Source organism: Fukomys damarensis, unplaced genomic scaffold (genome assembly GCF_012274545.1).
Source record: "Fukomys damarensis isolate Sample0158 unplaced genomic scaffold, DMR_v1.0_HiC HiC_scaffold_33, whole genome shotgun sequence".
Classification (NCBI taxonomy): Eukaryota; Metazoa; Chordata; class Mammalia; order Rodentia; family Bathyergidae; genus Fukomys; species Fukomys damarensis.
Genome location: NW_022900945.1, coordinates 15,666,226 through 15,685,821, shown reverse-complemented (window position 1 = coordinate 15,685,821; position 19,596 = coordinate 15,666,226). Strand labels below are relative to the sequence as shown.

Here is a 19,596-nt window from a genome sequence, read left to right as displayed (position 1 = left end):
TTTTTTTTTTTTTTTTTTTTTTTTTTTTTTTGCTGACTTTCATTTAACATCAAATCAGGGACAAAGTAAGAGGTGAGGTCTAAACTGGTGGCTTTTCAAAAGTACTCAAGGGGCAAAATTATTATTAATTCTTTGTATGTCTCGTGCTTTAAAAATTAACAGGATTTATTCTTGATACTCAAATTCATTTTGGACCACCACATTCTTGTCAGCAAGCAAAGAATGGACTTAATTGTTTTGGTTTTTTTAACCTTGTGCACTTTGCGAAGGAAGCATTTTACAGAAGCTAAGGGAGCAAAGCCAGAATCTTAACCTAAGTATCTGGTTTACTGCATTCCCAAAATGAGATCCAAAGGTTGACAGGTGGTGTCCAGTTCTATATATGCATTTCCACATGGGTATTAAAAGGAATTTGCAATTAAAATATGATGTCATCAGTTAAATATCAACTACATCTTCAAAATCTGTTCTATCATTTCTATTATTTTCAAATGAAAGCATGAGCGAGCTGAGCCCCTAGATGTTTTCATTCACTTACTTTCTTTTGGAGAGCACAGTGAAAGATGAAAATGAACACTCCCTGGAAAGCATTAAAGATGGTGAAGAGATACGCCATCACAATAGTCTCCTCATTAACAAAAAGCAACCCAAATGACCAGGTTAGGCCAAGAAGACACAGAAGAGCAAAAGCGCCAAGCACCCAAGACCTGAAAAAATAAAGTGAATTTTTTAACAGGTTCCACGAGGGGAAAAACACTTATCAAGCTTATTTATTAACATATCAGTAGTAGCAGTTGACTTTCTCTATGTTCACATTCAAATTCAACAGCATTTGGACTTTAACCTTTCATTGGTTAAGAAAGAACAATCACATTTAGTACTGCAGCCTCCAGTGAAAACAGCAACAGCAGGTATGACCTTTTCTTACTCCAAAACAAACAGGTATCCGGACTACATTAAAATACAAGGTGTAAAATATCCCCCAAGATTTTCTTGTCTTTTATGTACATTTTGGTTAAAGAAATTAAGGAGCCTTTAATTAGCTTACTTCTATGTTTTTATCCCTGTGGTGCACTCATGATACTGAATAATGTGACACAGACAGAAAGGTTAAATGGCAGATAATCACTGAACACCTCAATTTCAGAGTCTAATAAACTAGTCTTAGGTGAACCTAAGGTTTTATAACTAAAGCATGAAGAAGTCTGGCTGAAATGAGATTAAAAACATGAGCACAACTTCAAAATAAAATAACTTTGGAGAGATTTCATCATGAATAGCTTAAGGAGAAAAGAACTGCAGAAAATAGGACGGAATGAGAAGGGTTTAAAGTCAGTACATTCCAGATCTAACTAATGATCTTACTTGATAAATGGCTTATTATCTTCATAGCTAGAAAGCATTATAAGCAGAAAAGAGAAACAAAATTATTAGACAGAATTAAAATAGAAAGTAATAAGAAAGCATTTATATATTTTATAAATTAGTCAAAATTAAGAAAGTCAAAATGCAGAGGCAAGCAATTAAAAATAAAGGCATATTATAGTTTAAAAATACTACAGCAAATTAGATATTCCAAAATAATTATAAAAATTAAGGGCAATTCATGATATTGACGAATTTGTAAAAAATAGAAATCATGCCATAAATTTGTTAATGTAGGGTTCTACCTTACCCAGGTAAGTCCGTATTATAGTAGCCATCACAAACACGGTAATTACTGGTGTAGATGAGAAGACAGAAAGAGGAAAAGGAAGAAAAGAGAGAGATGCTAAAGATTAGCTCTCTCTCTTACCATGCAACATGCAATGAAGCTGGCACTAACCTATCCAAACCAAAACATCTAATTCTTTTAAAAAAAAAACTTATCCTTACTATATAGATCTGCCATTTTTACATTAAAAATAGTATTCTCAATACTTATAATCCTATTATAACCAACTCGAATACCCCTTCAATCTCTAAATCGACTCATATTTTAAAAAATAATTTGGAAAATGCTTCCTTAAGATCATTTAATGAATCAACAGCTATCAATTTTGTTAATTAGATAGCATCTTTCCATTGATAGAATATTTTAGTTTTTACTCAACACTGAGGTAAAATAAATATTTGTTTAATCAGCATGAAAACAACAGATAATCTGTAAGTTAGCAATAGTAATAGAGTAAATTCTCTTAGGAAAAGGGGATTAGGAGGAGAATCTGATCAGAATCCTTAAATCAAAAAGTCATTTAACAAAACAAACTTAATCCAATCATATCAGTCATGCAAACAGGAACATCATTTTGAACTGCATTTTCAATTCAAATGAAATTGCTACAGTGATATGAAATTTCCACAAAGCCACTGAAACAATTTCTTTTCTCTAGATCATTATTGAATTATCTAATTTTTGACCAATGTCTGTAACATGGCAACAGTGACACTCAACCTTGATCAGTAAAACTTCATTCTGAATAATTTACAGTTGACAGAAGGCAGAAATACTTGTGTTCCCTGTGGGGAATATCTTTGACTTAGCTTGTCAAGTATTAAAATTAAAATACAAAATACTTACTTAATGTTTTCCAACCTGCTAGAATCTGGTTTCAAAGTGTTCGAATGTTTCACCATTTTGCACAATGTGATCACAAGGAAGATGATATTTAGCTGTCATAAAAAAGAATGAATTAGATCACTCACTATAAACAGTGAAAATATTATTTGCAAATATAGTCAGTGCAGGTAAATATCAGTAACGCATGACGAGGGCAGACACTGGTTCAATTTTAGTTTATGTACGTAACCATCAAGTCCAGTCTATGTAAAAAACATTCTGGCTATGTATGATCAATTCTTTAATAGATCATTTGACATGAAATTGCAACCTCATTAAGTCAGTACCATGTGGTAATGATTAAACAAATTAGAAAACCTAAATTAGTTTCTTCAGCTAGATGTACTCCAGGGCCTAAAAGTCATTTAATGAACACTGAAGTGAATTTCTTAGAAGGACCATTTCTATCATGTAACCTGTAACAGAAGAATCACTGGGTTTGGAATCATAATACTTGAGTGTAGCTTGATTTTGACCGATTAAATGAGATTAATAACATCTGCAGACTATTTCCAAGGTAATTGTGAGGAGCAAATGAAATACAATAGATGAAAACTGTTCATTGGTTTTATGAAGGTAAACTTTTAACACACACGTGCACACACATGCGCCCGCGCGCGCTCCTCTATTTCCACTCCATCCTGGGGGATCCAGCACAGGACCTCGTGCACGCTTACAAGTGCTCTAATATTGACTATAACCCAAGTCCTGAGATTTTCTACTTAACTGTAAGAAGCCTTCCAATCTTTCCCTCTATGTCTCTGTATTATATGACAGTGGGAAAATGCTGACAAAAGGTTGTTTTAAGTCCATCTGAACTCAGCAATGGAATCTAGGTGCACACAAAACCAACCCAGGGAAGATGGAACTGTACACAGAAGGTCTGGAATTCCAAGAGGTCAACAGGAGTAAACTCAGAAGAAAAGGGTTATGTTTTCATTGAGGAGGGACAAAGGTTAGTAATTTGCATGTGCTTCCACAGATACCTGCTAGAATGTTGGAGGGGATGCAGCTCCATTTTTATGCTGTAAAAACAGAACTAAGCTAGACTGCCTTTGGATTTTTTGGCTTTTTATTTATTGTGGATTCTTTTTTTGGGGGGGTACTGGGGATGGAACTTGGGACCTTGCGTTTGTGAGGCAGGTGCTGGAACCACTGAGCTAAATCCCCGGCCCTGGATTCTTATTTTAAAAGGAACAAAAACATTATTTTGAGAGCTTTACATGACTCGGAGCACAAGCCCCAAACAAAATACTTAATGGAGGATCCATTTGAAGTAGGGTTGGATACATGGCAGATAATCCACTAACTTTTTTAGAGTAACATGATCCTTTTTACTGAGCTACAACTCTGTGATCAAATGATAGCATTATTGTTCTCATTCATCACTACTTCTGATTTTATAATTCAGAAAGATTATATAGGGCAATAAATTAAAATTTCCAAAGTCTTTTCTAATGATGAGTTTGGGAACAACAAAAGCTTCAATCTGTTTATCATTTTGTCTACTGTGCCTTATTATTTCTTTTAGGTGTAGAACTTCCTCTTAAGGGATAAAAGGAGGTTAATGGGCATAGCTTGCAAGTATTGCTAGATAACATCCTACCCCTCAATGTTAATTACCTAAGGACAAAAGCAGATCTGTTTCAAAGAATTTAAAAATTAATTTCTTAAAATACACATCTAGAGAAAAAGTACATTAAATTGTAGAAACATTTCCTTGCTCTATTTTCTAAAGGTCATTCTACCTCATCAAAATATTAAAAAAAAAATGCTTGATTTTTCAGGGCTGTTTCAGTATGTTAACATTTTATTCAACAAATCCATGCTGACTTGTTTGCACCACACAAAGGTGTGCTCATATTATTGTGGAGAAGACAGTTTCAGCCTTTGAAAAATTAGAGATTTATCTGATAATACCATAAATACCGATTATCTTTGTAGAATCCTGTTGCTAGATAACATCCTACCCCTCAATGTTAATTACCTAAGGACAAAAGCAGATCTGTTTCAAAGAATTTAAAAATTAATTTCTTAAAATACACATCTAGAGAAAAAGTACATTAAATTGTAGAAACATTTCCTTGCTCTATTTTCTAAAGGTCATTCTACCTCATCAAAATATTAAAAAAAAAATGCTTGATTTTTCAGGGCTGTTTCAGTATGTTAACATTTTATTCAACAAATCCATGCTGACTTGTTTGCACCACACAAAGGTGTGCTCATATTATTGTGGAGAAGACAGTTTCAGCCTTTGAAAAATTAGAGATTTATCTGATAATACCATAAATACCGATTATCTTTGTAAAGAATCCTGTTTGAAAAATAGAAGAGTATTTCTAGTTTTAACAAGTAAAATCACCAGTGTTATTATTTTTATGTTTTACAGCAGTAGCTTTTACTTGTAAGATTAAGAAAGGAGTAAAGAGAAGAATTCTACATATAGCCTAAAAAAATCAACCAACCAAAATCCATGTAAACAAACGGACCACAACTGTTCGGGAAGATGACAGTTAAAATCCTTTTACTCCCCTGCTCCTCATTCTTTTCGAACGTTCGGTAATATTTTTCATTATGAACTTTTAAATCTAGGACTCCCCCTGCCCCATAGCTCAATGCTTATTGAGCTAGCAATTTGTTAATCATTATTTTCTGAGCATATTCATTATCCCCTCATCAACTTAGGAACAAAACATAGCAGTAGCATATTAGCGAAAGGAGAAAAGCTACTAAGTGTTGACTATGATGTATAAAATCATAAGCATGTGAAAAACGTGGCTACAGAAAGCATTTTGCTATAAAAAGAAAAAAATAATTATAAAATATTAATGCCCTGTGGATGAAATCATTGGAATGAATGAGCAAAGTCAGATAAAAACAAATTACTTAAGAAGGAAAATATTTTCCAATACAACCAAAACAAGAAAATGATATCTACTTATATAGAAACAAAATTAAAGAATGCATGATAAAATCTATTTTTAAGACTGAAAACTAGCCAAATCGAATATGTGACAAAAACCATTCTCATTTAATTCTTTGAAAGTGAGGTTATTCGATGGTTTTCTCTCCTTCAACTTCTTTCACCCCACTATAATTTTTAACATTGCATGTTCTATGTACTACACTGACAAATTCAGAAAATTCCAAGGAAAAACAGCCAACTACACTCTTGCTGTCAGAGGTAGCAGGCAGCGTTTGTATGCCCAATTTGCAAATTATTGAGATGTATCTTGCCAAAGATTACTTAGCTACTACAATGTCAGTGCCACGATTCAATATACTGTGGTCTGGCTCCACAGCCCAAAGTATTTCCAAATAAAATTAACCAATTTGTTCTGGGAAAGAAAGTTAGGAATCTTCAAAACAAAGATATACAAGCTCTCCATATGAAAGCTGCTTTTAAAAAAAAAGAGTAATGCAGTTTAAAAATAACTCATAGATGACGATAAATAGAAGATAACTAATAAATTAATATGTAAAAATATCGCCTTGAAGAAATCCTGAATAAAATACCAGGTGCACTCTTCCAATGACTTCCAACTCATGGACCTGTCAGACTTAATGAATCTCCATTTCCTTTGTAAAACTCGTCCTGCCCACCGTTAAAACACAGTAAGCAACTGGCCAAAACACACACAGTTCTCGGCACCAGTCAGGCTACAAGCTTCCAAACAGTTCATCTTGTCCGCTTACTTATACTCTCACATAGCTAGACAACGTACAAACTTACAATACTCAAGTGTGTATACAAAAATATACCTTTAAAAAGCTGTCCTTTTAATATACTTGGAATGTTTTGAAAAGATGTAGATGTGTTTTTAAAGACAACTAAAAATACTGGAAAATCGAATCATTAAAACTGAGAAGGGGGGCTGGGGATGTAGCTCAGGGGCAGTGCACCTTCCTTGCAAGCGCAAGGTCCAGAGTTCGATCCCTGACAAGAGTGTTTGCACTCAGATTATGTTGCAAGTGTCTGAATAAAAATTGTTAGCAAGGGCACAGACTGTAAAAAATTCAGTTAGACTGTGTGCTAATTTAGCTTCTGAAATATGACCAGAAAGCATCCAAACAATCTTACGCTTTGTAGGACAAAACACCATCAATGCAAGACAAAGTGCTTATGAAAAAGTGCGCACGACTTACTGTAAATCATAAGATGGCCAAAAAACCTAAATAAGCTTTCTCTTTACCAACTAATTAAAAAGAGGAATTTCACTCACATATTATTTGCTAGTTATGGGAAAAATGAAAGTATTTCTATCATGCGAATATTGAACAATTTAATGTATTTTTGCCCCCATATAGAATAGTGCAGCATATCCTAGAATGAAACAGAACTTATACTGAAGCAGAAACACGTTTTTAAAATTTGGTTTTTACACTTCTCTTATTTTCTTCAATGCTTAAAAAATGTACTCTAACAGTAAATTTAAATTTTACAGCATAGGCATTGTTGCTGTGATCTTTCTGTGGAGGTAATACACTTTTGTAAGAGTTACAACGGCTCGCTTTGCTTTTTCTATTTTCTTGTTTTCTTAAACTACAATTATGGAAATCCAAACTAGAGATAGAGGAAAAAAGAAAGATATCTTTGATTAAATCTGTATTCCAAAATAATAGTCACTCTCTGACCACAAACAAATAAATCAATAAATAAAGGTTGGTTTCACATGAACTATTATCTGCAAATCCGAGTTCCCTTCTCCTTTGTATTTTTCTCAGGACATAAACGCTTTGCCTGGCAGATGCTTCTCTTTCCTCCTTTTTTTCTCCAGTTAGAATATGTGACTTCTTTTTCCTGCTGATTTTGCCCTCAATGTATTTTCCTGCCTTTGGCCTGCAGAAGTAGGGGAGGGCTCTCCACCATCTGAGTTCTAGTTCTCTCATTTACATTGCAACGAGGCCAGTTTTTCACTCCTTCTCCCCTAAAACAAATACTACCAAGATCAAACTGAATACTTTGGGATAGGCTGGAAGTTTCCATGCACTAGTTGGAGATGAAAAAGCAGAGCTAAAATTATACACACGAAGATTTGTCCAAACTTGGCAAGTATAAGTAGTTGCTCAATAATTCACACAGAGACCACAGTGGGCACATGGACTGTACCAGGGTTCTATTAAATATACACCTGGATGTCAATCCCCCCAGGCTCAGCACCCAGGGCGATGATTAATTCTGGAGATGAAGCAACATATTCAGGAATTAATCACATATTAACTACTCGGTGTGTGTGTGTGTCTGTGTGTACACAGGTGCAGACAGGTAAGTCTGTTTTAGGTTCTGGAGATGAAGCAACATATTCAGGAATTAATCACATATTAACTACTCGGTGTGTGTGTGTGTGTCTGTGTGTACACAGGTGCAGACAGGTAAGTCTGTTTTAGACTTTTATGTAAGGCTGGCAGCAAATCGGAAAGGCAAAGTTTTTCCTCTTCAGCTAAAAGAGTGAATTGCCAAACTGAATCATCCTTTCTTTTCCAACAGCCAATATCATTCTTTCACCTGTCCCAAATAACAATTACATAAATTATCATTCAAGTAATTTCCGGTGAAATTTGATGATGTCAGAGTCACCTAATGACACAGCATAGTTAAATATGAACTTGCATTGATAAGGATGAAGATACAAAGAAGCTTTCAAAAGCAAAACGGTACCACAGTCTATAGAGTGCTCAGTTTGTTTTATGGTCATCAACCTGCTCAACTGAATCACATCCATCTGAGTTTAGCAGCTTAAAATTCATTCCACAGCTTGCAGTGCTGACATGGATATGATAAGACAGAAGAACAGAAACCACTCTGAAGTAACCTAGCTGAACTGCACATGTTCTGACCCTTTTTGTCCTCCCTGGAGCTTTTGCTACCTGGCAAAGGCAACTCTAAAACCCTGCTTGTATCTCCAGATCTTTGCTGTTAGCCAAGCAGAAATCTATTTCTCCTTGGGACTAGCAGCCAGAGAGGTGTTCTCTGAAGAAGACTTCTAAATGAGCGTGTGAGCTGAACTCTTACTGAACTGAATTAATTATTAATGATGCAGATGGAGCTGTCCAAATGATAAGAACAGCTCCTGACGTGTCATGATCCAAGCTTTCATTAAACCATTTCAAGCATACTAATGGTTTCCCACTGCTCATTACTTACCAGCACTTTTCTCATAGATATAATGACTCTAGTGCCTGTAGGCAAGACATGCTATGGAAACGCAGAAGTTGAAAGTTTTATCTTCCTTAGCATACTATTTTTCTCCATAGAACATTATTATTAAAAATGTACATCCATTTAATACTGTGCTAAATTGTCTCAATTCAGAAAAATTGGAAATGCTAAACCATGTTTTCTAGGAATAACAGTAGGGAAGTTTTGTTAAAAGAATATTCCCTATAAAGGTTGTAGATAATGAAGCGGATGTTATTAAGATTTCTGCCTACATTGCTTGTTAAAAGTCTCGGATGTATTTTCAACAAACATGTGGTACTATTATATTTCAATTTATGTTAGACATTATTTTGCAAGAAATTATTTTGCATTTCTCTATCATTCTGAGTCTCTCTGTGTTCCTATCGTTAGAGTGCAGAGCAACTGGGGAAGAATTCCAGGATCTATACTGTGATTGCTGGGGTTTTGTTTTGTTATTGTTTTTAATTGGGAACAATGTTCAAAAAGCCCTTTATGCCTTATCTCAAAGGATTTAGTTGAGGATAATATAGACACCATTGAGTAATAGTATGATCTCATTTTCTACGGGCAATGACATGTCCTTTGTCTTTTTTCTTACTTGAAACTGAGTATGCGTGAACATTAACTACCTTTGCCAAGTGAAAAAAATTTTTTGATGCTCTATACTTAACACCTCAAACGATACAAAATAAACAGAACTGAAGTATAACAGAGGTAAATACATAGCATTTTCATAGACCTAATATTTTTCAAAGCATAATTCATTTAGAATTAGGTTTAGGGGAAAAAGGAAGCCTGTGTTTTTAACAGTAATATTTCTTTAGGTCAGCTCTTTGTCATTTAATTCTAGAGAGGTTTAGGCTCTTAACAGACATGAACTAAGAACAGAAACTGTACAATGATCTGGATTAAATAATTATCATCAGAAATCACTTTTCCCAGAAAACTTGAGAATACACTACCCGTATGATTCATATAAGTATTCATCTCTTTGAAAAGTAATTGTGTAAAATTACTAAATTTAATGACAAAATGTACAAACACGAGGTAATTTAAAGTTCCTTTCACTGCTAATTCATGGGTTGCTTTTCTATAAAAAATTCTTAAATGAGAATAAAAAGATATAAATAATATGTGAACTATTTTTATTTCCTTTACAACCTTACAATGGTTATACAACCATTTCTATCCGCATAATGCAACAACTTAGAAAAAACTGTAAATACTAAAGTCCTGATAATTTAGCTATACCCTTTTTTGACTATTTCAAATACACATAAAGGTAGTGTAAGAAGCTCAAAAATGCCTAATGACACTATTTTTAAACTTCTTAAAAACCAATATTTGGGGAATTTTAAGTCAGAAAAGTAATTTTATTTCTAATTATTAAAATTCACTTAATATTCCTTTATTAAGTTTTAAAACCTTTTTGTACCCTTAAGAATTTAGGGTGTGACAATTTTGGGGGGGGTGGTACCTGGGATCAAACTCCGGTCCTTGTGCTTGGGAGACAGGAAGCAGCACCACTGAGCTAAATCCCTGGCTCAGGGTGTGCTTATTTAAAAGTACTAAATAACTATGTGGAAGTTAAGACAGAATAGTAATTCTAACTGCTTTTCTAAAACATTTACTGAATTCATAACATGGCTTGTAAGAAAGTTATGTTTTTTGATTCTGATATGACATTGAGTTAGAAATAGGAAATGGTATTTTTCACAAGATAATTTTCAGAAATAGCAAGTCTATAAATTATGAACAATGGTTACCATAATTAAAGCATACTACATAATATTATCCTGTCTCGCAAGCATTTGTACATTTGTGAATGCTTAACTAATAAACAACAAAATAAATTATATTTGCTTAAGTAAAAATGCTAAAACAGCAGATAAATGAAAGAAACACAGAGTCTGCTTACCAGAATAATGAAGGTAACAGGTCCAATAAAACTCCATATAAAGTAGTTGTCAACGTGAAGCCAGCAACTATTGTGAAAAGAAAAGAGCATGCATTAAGTAGTTTCACTGGATCCTTAAAATAGCAACAAAAATAGAATCCTAAAAAGCTAACAAAATTATCTCTTCATTTGCCTGTGAAAATTTATTTATTATGGGCAAGAACAATTGTAATAATTCTGACCTGGTTTTTGACTCAACAAAGGATAGCAATTTATTTACTTCAACTTGCTGTTTTTCATTTCAGGTCTTATTTTTGAGGAAAACAACACAAAATTATGCTTTTTGAGGAGAAAAAAAGAAGTAGCACCCCACTCCTAAAATTCTTAAGACTTCTTTTTATTGAGAAATGTTTGAAACTTATTATTACAAATTATTTCATCATTTTGCATAAAATCTTCAGAAATTGCCTTTCATATAACTTTCAAAATCTGCCTTCACCCTATGGAACATAGCATACATGCATACCAAAAAATTGCTATTTAGATATTGTGTTTATTGCAAAACAGTACGGTACTCATATAATAACTCCATTAGGAGTGGATGAATACAAGGAAAAAAAAATCAAGTACAGAACGCATGAAGTATTGAAGTAAATGATGCATGAACTTAGTAAGGCTGATTTTACTTAGTGGTTCATTTTTCATATAACATTGAATCCCTGTTGAATTTGTTTTATTTGTCTTTCATCATCTGTGTAGTTGAAAAGCATTCTTTACTCCAAAAGAATTGTCATACAACTTATTTTATAAAAGACAAAAAAAAAAAAAAAAACACACCAGAAATGGAAGGCCAATTCATGCCTCTAGCAAATACAATCTACAGAAACATGGCCATGTCTACCTCCTGTCATTTTCCATAAACATCTGTAGTTCTACAAATTAAAGACAGTGACTTATTTTAATCCTTTCAAATGGCCAGATGAAATATTATCACAGTAACATATGGGGTGGAATGTGCTACTGTCACAATTCCGAAGGAGAGTTAGCCACAAGGTCGCTGCGCAGAGATAGCTAATGAAGCATTAGCTTAAAACTGAGTAGTTAAACCTGTCAGATGCTTTAAGTTCAGAAGAATTTTTATTTAATATCTTTCTAAGGCCAAAAAGTTATTTACTTTCTCAATTTGTTTCAGGTCACTCTTTTGTGCCAAAAAGAAAGTCCACAATTTAGAATCTGCCTTGCCAGAGTACAAATCCTCTGAAACTAGAAAATTACAAAAGACTTGATTGTAATTTGTGCATGGCATGCCCATTCTCTTACCAATAAAGCTTTCAAATGCTATTTTAGTCTGTCAGGGACCCTCACTGACAGCTAACAGGCTTTAAAAAATTATTCACTTGAAAAACACTCAGGTCGCTTGCAATTACTTACGCTTTTTCTGTTCCATAGCTCTTATAGTCAATAGCAGCTGAAACTCCAACCACTGTGGCAGGAAACAAGTAACCCGCAACATAGTAATATTTCTTCCTTGAATATTCACTTTCAAAAACTTCCACTAACATTAAATAGAGCTGCACCCCTTCTAGGCACATCCAAGCAAAAGCCGCCAAAAAGAAAAAGTGTAGGAGGCCTGCAAATATTGGGCACGCAATCTAGAGAGGAAAAGAATAACAAATAAAAAAGGAGACTCATGAATGGAAACAGCCCACACCAAAACTACAAAATAGGCACTGACAGAAATCACTATTGTTTTAAAAATGGAATATTACTCAGCCATAAAGAGAGAATAGATTCATTCATAGGAAAATGGATACATATCTGGTGTGAATATTCTGCAACAATGCATAAGATTCTAATAAGATTACTGACATTTAGAAATGGGAGGAAAGGAGCTAAAGGTGTAGGGAAGGTGTGATACGTAGGGGAAGAACAAAAAGGGAAAAGAAAAAAATGTGAGAGAATGAAAAGATGAAAATAAAGTGTTTGTAGATGGGGAGGGGAGGAGGGGGTGAAGGGAGGGCAGAGGTAAGGGAAAAAAATGAGAATCAAGACTTGCCATGTAAAGGTACATGATCCCAACAATGAATGTAACTGTACTGTATCCCTAAATGTACCAATAAACTCAATAAAAAAAAAAATTTCGATATTTAAAGTACTTTTTCCACTGAATGCATTTTGTTCACAAATGGAAAAAGAATTCAAAACACTGCCAAACACAAAGAGTACAATGCTTGCAGAGTATTAACACCAAATGTGTGAGATTTCATTACTGGTAGGACTTTACTATTTTCACTGAAATTAAATATCAAATAAGAAAATATATCTCAATTTCTCTTCTCAAATTAACCAGCATGAAATCTAAGTATTCTATGTGATGATTTGCTTCACAAGTCTTTAAGACAGCTGTTTGCAAATACGTTATTTCTGTTTCCTATAATAGAATTTCAGAACTTTGCTTTAAGGATAAATGAACTCACTCTAATTATATGAGTATTTTTCCTATTATATCGGGAGCACTTCTAAAGTCATCCCACAGCATGTGAACAGAGGGTGATGCATTAATTAATTAAGTTCTGTTTCTGACCCTGATCTCACATGATGATGAATAAATCGCTTTAAATATGAAAAAAGAGGATCAATGGTCAGAAAGACTACATAGCCAAAATAGTATTTTTTTAAAAAAATCTTCTTTTCATTTCAGAATCCCCATAACCCAAATTATGTGTCTTGATAACAACCCGGAGACATGTAACTTACAAGTACACATGAAATAAATTCATTTATAACATCACTTCATGATCGAGCTGCCCTTTACTTTATTGCAAATCGTCTTTCCACATTGCCAGGTTCATTTTATCAAGTTCTAATGTCAAATATTAGCATCAGCATCACATGAGGACTCAGCTCTATTAAAATAATTTTCAGAGATCCCAGGTCAATAAACCTTACAGGTGTACTTACCGTGTATTTGGTCTTATCAATGCCTATCAGAAAAATAAATTCAGCAATGAAAAGGTTGATACAAAGGTTCTTGTGAATAGTATTACGGTCACTCTGTAGACCACGGAAAAAGCAGAAGGTAAAGACGCAGATGGCCAGACAAACGAGAGAAATGACGATCCCCACCCAGGTGATGACTGTAAGAAGTAATTCATGAACTCCATCTTTATACTGAAAATTAAAAAGATATGAAGAACATTAGCATTCCTGCATCATTATAGGAAAATAGTTTTCACACATTTTTAATACTGAATTTTCTGAAGAATAATATTCATGTGTGTTCAAACAGGGTCTGTTACTGAAAAGAAATTTTGACCATACAACACAGTTCAGCATTATTTTATTAACTTTAATGTTTAAAAACTAATCTAAGAAAGGTGAAGGTTTACCTGGGCAATAATATAAGAATATATGAATTTTAAAATAATGACTGAAATAATTACCTACAAAAATATGCAAAAAGTGTTTACATGATAAACAAACTTAATTTATGATTAACCATAATGGACATTTTTTTTTTTTTGGGGTACTGGGGATCGAACTCAGGACCTTGTGCTTATGAGGCAGGTGGCGGAACCACTGAGCGAAATCCCCAGCCCAAAATGGACATTTTAATGGTTTTCTAGCTAACATATAAGCCAGGTTTTAAAGTTTCATTTTCTCCTTAGGTTTTATGTTTACATATTGAGAGCTGAGTAAAAATAAAGCTTAAAATTTCACATTATACTTAAAATATTTATCTTCTGGCTATCATTCTCTCAAACACAAGAAGAAACACTAAAATACACTCCAGCAACCATTCTGAGTTTTCAAAGTCTGCAACTTTACCTAGTGTGCAAAATATTTAGGAAACTTAGAGTCAAAGTCGTAAAGTGAGACCCCCAACACTTGAGATGGAAAGGGAAGGTTAAATCTGAGAGTCTTTGTCTCTGTTCTATGACCCACTGATAATCACTTCTTAAAATTCTTGGTTGCCTCTGACAACACCTGCCCAAAGCAGAAAAACTTTAGAGATCAAGTATGTAAAGTGACACTCAAGTACATGATTTTGAGAAGTACAATGACAGAGGGCCAAGACTCCCTAAAATATATGGGCAATGTGGAAACAATCAGACAGCCACATTACTATTTACTTTTTACTTACGATAAGCACCCAGAGATGGGACCATTACACAAGCTGTTTGGAATCTCTGAGGTTTTTCTTTGCTACTAATTAGAAGTGCAGATACTTACTACAATTTCCCTGTGGGCCATGAGAATGGCAAAATTGGTTAGGTGGCTGCAGGCACACGTTGTACGAGTTTTATTCGTGTCGACCAGCTTGCAGCCTTGGGTAGACCAGTATCCCATCATAGTTCTTTCTGAGTAGTTCCAGAAGGAGCAATTTGCATTGAAATAATTGTCAGGCTAGGAAAGAAAATGACAAGATAAAGTTAGGATTTTACAGTCTAAGATGGCAACAGCAACTGTTTGATATGTGTAAAAGGTAATTTAGATGAAACTTTGCATGTTTTGGACTATAAAGTTTTTCATCAGCAAAATTGTGGACTATGTTATACAAGGCAGATATCTATCTTAAAAGGGGCTTTCTAGTCTGAAACACTCTAAAGTGTACGCTAAATTACCAAAGACCCATTTTACACAATTACAATTTCCATCTATGATTTTACATACTGATGGTACATTAGAATCATTGTTTTTCTCTCTTCTGACAATAATTAGCGCCGAGAATTTGTTCTGACAAAGTTCTTTAAAATCTTTAAGTGTCTTAAAAATCCATTTTCAATTTTGGTTGGTTCCAAGTGACACATTAGTAACCATTTGAAGTCAGGTCCCTTAAGAATAAATCAACTGAAGCAGATAAGATCTATGAGGGCCATAACCGCACAAATTTACTTTTGTCACTTCTGGAATTCATTTAGTTATTATGGGCACTTATTCACTTTACATTTTTTTAATAGCCAACCTTCCAAAATAGTGTACTTAATGTACATCTTATTAAGAGTCACATCTCCTCAATTCTACATTGTACTTTTAGGATATATATCTATAGATCTATAGCTATAAATAGATCTATAGCTATAGATCTATAGATATATATATAGATCTATAGCTATAGATCTATATATATGTATATGTATATATCTATATATCTATATATATATCTATATATATATATATTTTTTTTTTTTAGACAGGATCTCACTATTCAGCCTTGGCTGGTCTTGAACTCGTGGCACTCATCCAGCCTCAACCTCCAAAGTGCTGGGATAACAGGCATTTGCCACCATGCCCAGCCACACTACAGTACTGGATAACAGTTGTGCTGAACGTAATCGGTTAAAATCAAAGAGAGAGAGAGAGAGAGAGAGAGAGAGAGGGAGAGATTTGCCACACTCAAAGGCAGAGTACAAAGAGTTAATACTAAGTTATCCTGCTGCTAAGGTAAGAGTTAATTTTCATTGGAAAACAGATTAGAGTCATTTACATTTTGCTGTTGATTACTGAATTAGCTTTCATTAAGAATACACTTAAGTTTTAATAATCACTGAACCAGGCTCATTTAATTTTATGTTCACAGACTTAAATAAACTTATGTCTCTGACCTAGCCCAACATTTAAAATTCAAATGGAAAGGCCTTTCCTCCCTTCCATCTTCCCTCTCTCTGCAACCCTAGCCTTTCAGCCTTGTTTTCCTTCCTCTCTGGTTTTATAACCTTCCCCTACTGCATTAGCATACATTAACTTACATCAATGTGTGGCAGGGTAAAAAGCACAGGATCAGTCAGGTATACTCTGCTAGACTCCTTATTGATTGAAACGGAAATGACGTGAGAGTTCACTGCGATGGTGCTATTGCGACCAATAAAGTCAGCACCCAGTTTTATGGTCGCATTTTCTGTACTCAGGAACTGTCCCAGACTCCGGTAAATGATGAACACCAACTTTGCAAGCCCTTTGGAAGGTAAAAAGAGTGTCATGCCTGACAGGTAATATGCTAAGGAATAAAATAAGATATAACAAAATAAGAATAAAACAGAAAAGTACTATGAAATCTTTAGGTTAAGTTTATGGGGAAGGAATACAGTATTATTATCAAAATTTAAAAGTTCAGCCATTTTTATTTCACTCAGGGTCACACAGCCATTTTAAGGTAGGTTTAAATGAACAACCAGAAGCCCCCAGAGTCACCTTTTCCAGGCTGTCCTCTTACCATTCCTGCTGTTCTGTTTGACAGTGTTCGCAGAGAGCTGAATAGAGCTGCCCGCTCCCTTGATGCCCAAAGGAAATTTGAAGTCCTGGATCTGCCCTTCTGTGCTGAGTACAGCAACTTCCAGAACTGAATGAGGCAAAGGACAAAGGAGGAGAAGAGACCACAAATGGTAAGGGTAAGGAACTACTGTTTCTTTCTGTCTACTTAATGCAACTATTACAGTTAGATGTGAACAGACTTATGAACAGGAACCTAAATTACCCCTAAAGTCTTAAACTGATTTCTCTTTTAAAAAGCCTGTACCATCCTTTAAAATTTTTTCTTCACATTTTTATATCTTTTGTCATAAACTAATCCAAACTTTAAGCCTATGAGTATGAACAGGGTACAGAATTTTATTTAAACCATAAATTTAAACAGAAATATTTCAAAATGGTATTTTGGGAGGCTCTTTATGTTAAGTAATATTTCAATGACCATTAGTTGGTGGCAGTAAAAGTAAGAAGTATAAATTTGGATGCCTTTATTGCATATGTACATTTATGAATTTGGTATAAAAATTACACGAATTTCAAGGACTAAATTATTTAATTTCTAAAATTAGTGAGGCCAACAAAGTATATTTATGAAAAAACATCTGTCATTATGTTAAAACTTCCCATTAATCCTCACGGGTAGCTATCAATGCTTACCTACTCCAAACTGGGAAAAATAAAATCGGTGAGCCACATCTGACCAGTAACTATTTTTGTAAATAAAGTTTTATTAGAACACAATCATGCTCACTCATTTATATACTGGCTTCTTTAGTGCTACAATGCCAGATAAGGATTTGCCAAAGAGACCACATGGGCCTGCAAACCCAAAGCACACACTATCTGTGCCTTCAGAAAAAGTTTGCCGACCACTGCAATCTAATCTGAACTTCAAAACAAGCTACAAATATGTCAGGTAAACAAGTCAACACATAAAACTGAGAAATTTATCTGATCAACAATGTTGTTTAACTGTGTTTCAAAAATATACTTTAGAGCAAGTGCTATCAACACAAACGTCTGCTGTTTAGGACTTATTGTAAAAATCGTAATATTTTACAATATTCATGTACTTTTTAAAAAGAAAAGTGCTATTTCTACAAAAGGTAACTGTCTTATATTAATAACTGCAACATGTCATTTTACTGAGGAAATGAGAGGAATTGTATGAAACATTTCTTAAATTTAAGATGGAAAGTACCATATATTTTAATAATTCAAAAACTCAACCACTATATTTTCTCGGAATTTCACCTTAATATGTACATTATTGCGGAACTATTTCTATACCTCCACATACATCTATATATGTTTGTACGAGCAAAAACACATATACTGGATGACCTCAGCCCGCCCCTCATTTCTTACAAAGATGAGCTCATACCACCGAATTCCTAAAATCTGTTGCATATTTATCTCCCACAACTTCATTTTTAAAAAGTAAATGACTTTAGCTGTAAATGTGGAATCACTGACATTCAGAGTTTCTTAAAAGTAATTAAACCACAGATCAACCCGCTAAACCTCAACTGTATGAGGAGACTCATGTAACTTCTGGAGTTCTACCAACTGCAGAAACTGGTGGACATGCTCATTTTATTGATTCATGTTTGGAAAGATTAAGCACTAGGTAGGGGGCTAATTTGTGTTCCTTCATCAGAATCCACATGTGTGGGCAGAAGATAAGGGGAAAATAAGAGTGACAGGAAGATACACCCCATAGACAGTTGTTTCGTCCCCACAACAAAAGCGGTTGTAAGCCTTAATTATTCTTAACACAAACAACAGAAGAAGAAAATCCTCCAGTTTTCACAAAACATTCAAAGACTTCATACACGTGAACAAGGCAGGCACGGTAGCACACACAGGAAGCCCTGGCACTTAGGAGGCTGAGGCAGAAAGATGGCTGCGCACAAGAGTTTGATACCAGCCTAGGCATCAAAGCAAGAAATGCTCTCAGAGGAAAAATATCTTTTTTAAATGAAAAGGGAATCTAGAGATGGAGGGAGGGTAGAAAGAAGGGAGAAGGGAGGGTAGGAGAAGTAAAAAGAATTATGATTTATTATATAAGTGTACCAACTCCCCATGGTGAATGTAATCATTATGTACTGCAAACATGGAATAATAAAACATTAAAAAAATTTGGCAAAAGTGTCCTCCAAAAAAAATGCATAAGTAGACATGTAAAAAGAGATACTTTTATTTAAGAAATATTTACTTACTGGAGTTTAAAAATTATATCCAGATCAAGGATAAGTAAACCCTTTGAATTTTCGAATTCACAGGATCATTACTACACACATTGGCTGATATATTTTAAGCCATGTGAAAATGCAATGATTCTCTTTATGCTAATAAAATTTGTATCAAATATCTTTGCCTTCTGTAGAAAATAGAAATTTTCCCAGAAAAATAAACCTCGATGCAAGAAATGTTAAAACTACAATAATTTCTAACCATTAAAGAAACTCACAGTTAAATATGTTCTGACTTTTAAACCATATCATGTATTTTCTGTGTCAGAGAATAAGATGGTGCCAACTCATTTCTCAGTATAGTCCAGACTGGCCTTGAATTCATGATCCTCTGGCCTCAGCCTCTCACACTGCACCTAGCTAAAAATCTTTAACACAATTGACATAAATGATTGTGGTTAAAATATATGATATT

At 34.2% G+C, this 19,596-nt stretch overlaps 1 protein-coding gene across 36 annotated transcripts in view; it reads right to left on the bottom strand.

Annotated features, from left to right (window-relative positions):
• Positions 1–19,596, bottom strand: part of Adgrl2 (adhesion G protein-coupled receptor L2) — a 221,892-nt gene that overhangs the window by 11,001 nt on the left and 191,295 nt on the right. For 18 of the 36 annotated variants that reach the window (XM_033758444.1, XM_010613734.2, XM_033758443.1 and 15 more), the window contains 8 exons: positions 16,892–17,017; positions 16,428–16,633; positions 14,911–15,084; positions 13,639–13,848; positions 12,109–12,329; positions 10,699–10,765; positions 2,561–2,652; positions 539–707 (listed from right to left, as the gene is read on the bottom strand). In XM_033758444.1, the coding sequence (XP_033614335.1) occupies positions 539–707; positions 2,561–2,652; positions 10,699–10,765; positions 12,109–12,329; positions 13,639–13,848; positions 14,911–15,084; positions 16,428–16,633; positions 16,892–17,017 (1,265 nt within the window). Of the gene's footprint in view, positions 1–538; positions 708–1,365; positions 1,393–1,675; positions 1,721–2,560; positions 2,653–10,698; positions 10,766–12,108; positions 12,330–13,638; positions 13,849–14,910; positions 15,085–16,427; positions 16,634–16,891; positions 17,018–19,596 lie in introns of all 36 variants that reach the window. The other 18 variants (XM_033758421.1, XM_033758439.1, XM_033758440.1 and 15 more) reach the window with 2 other exon arrangements.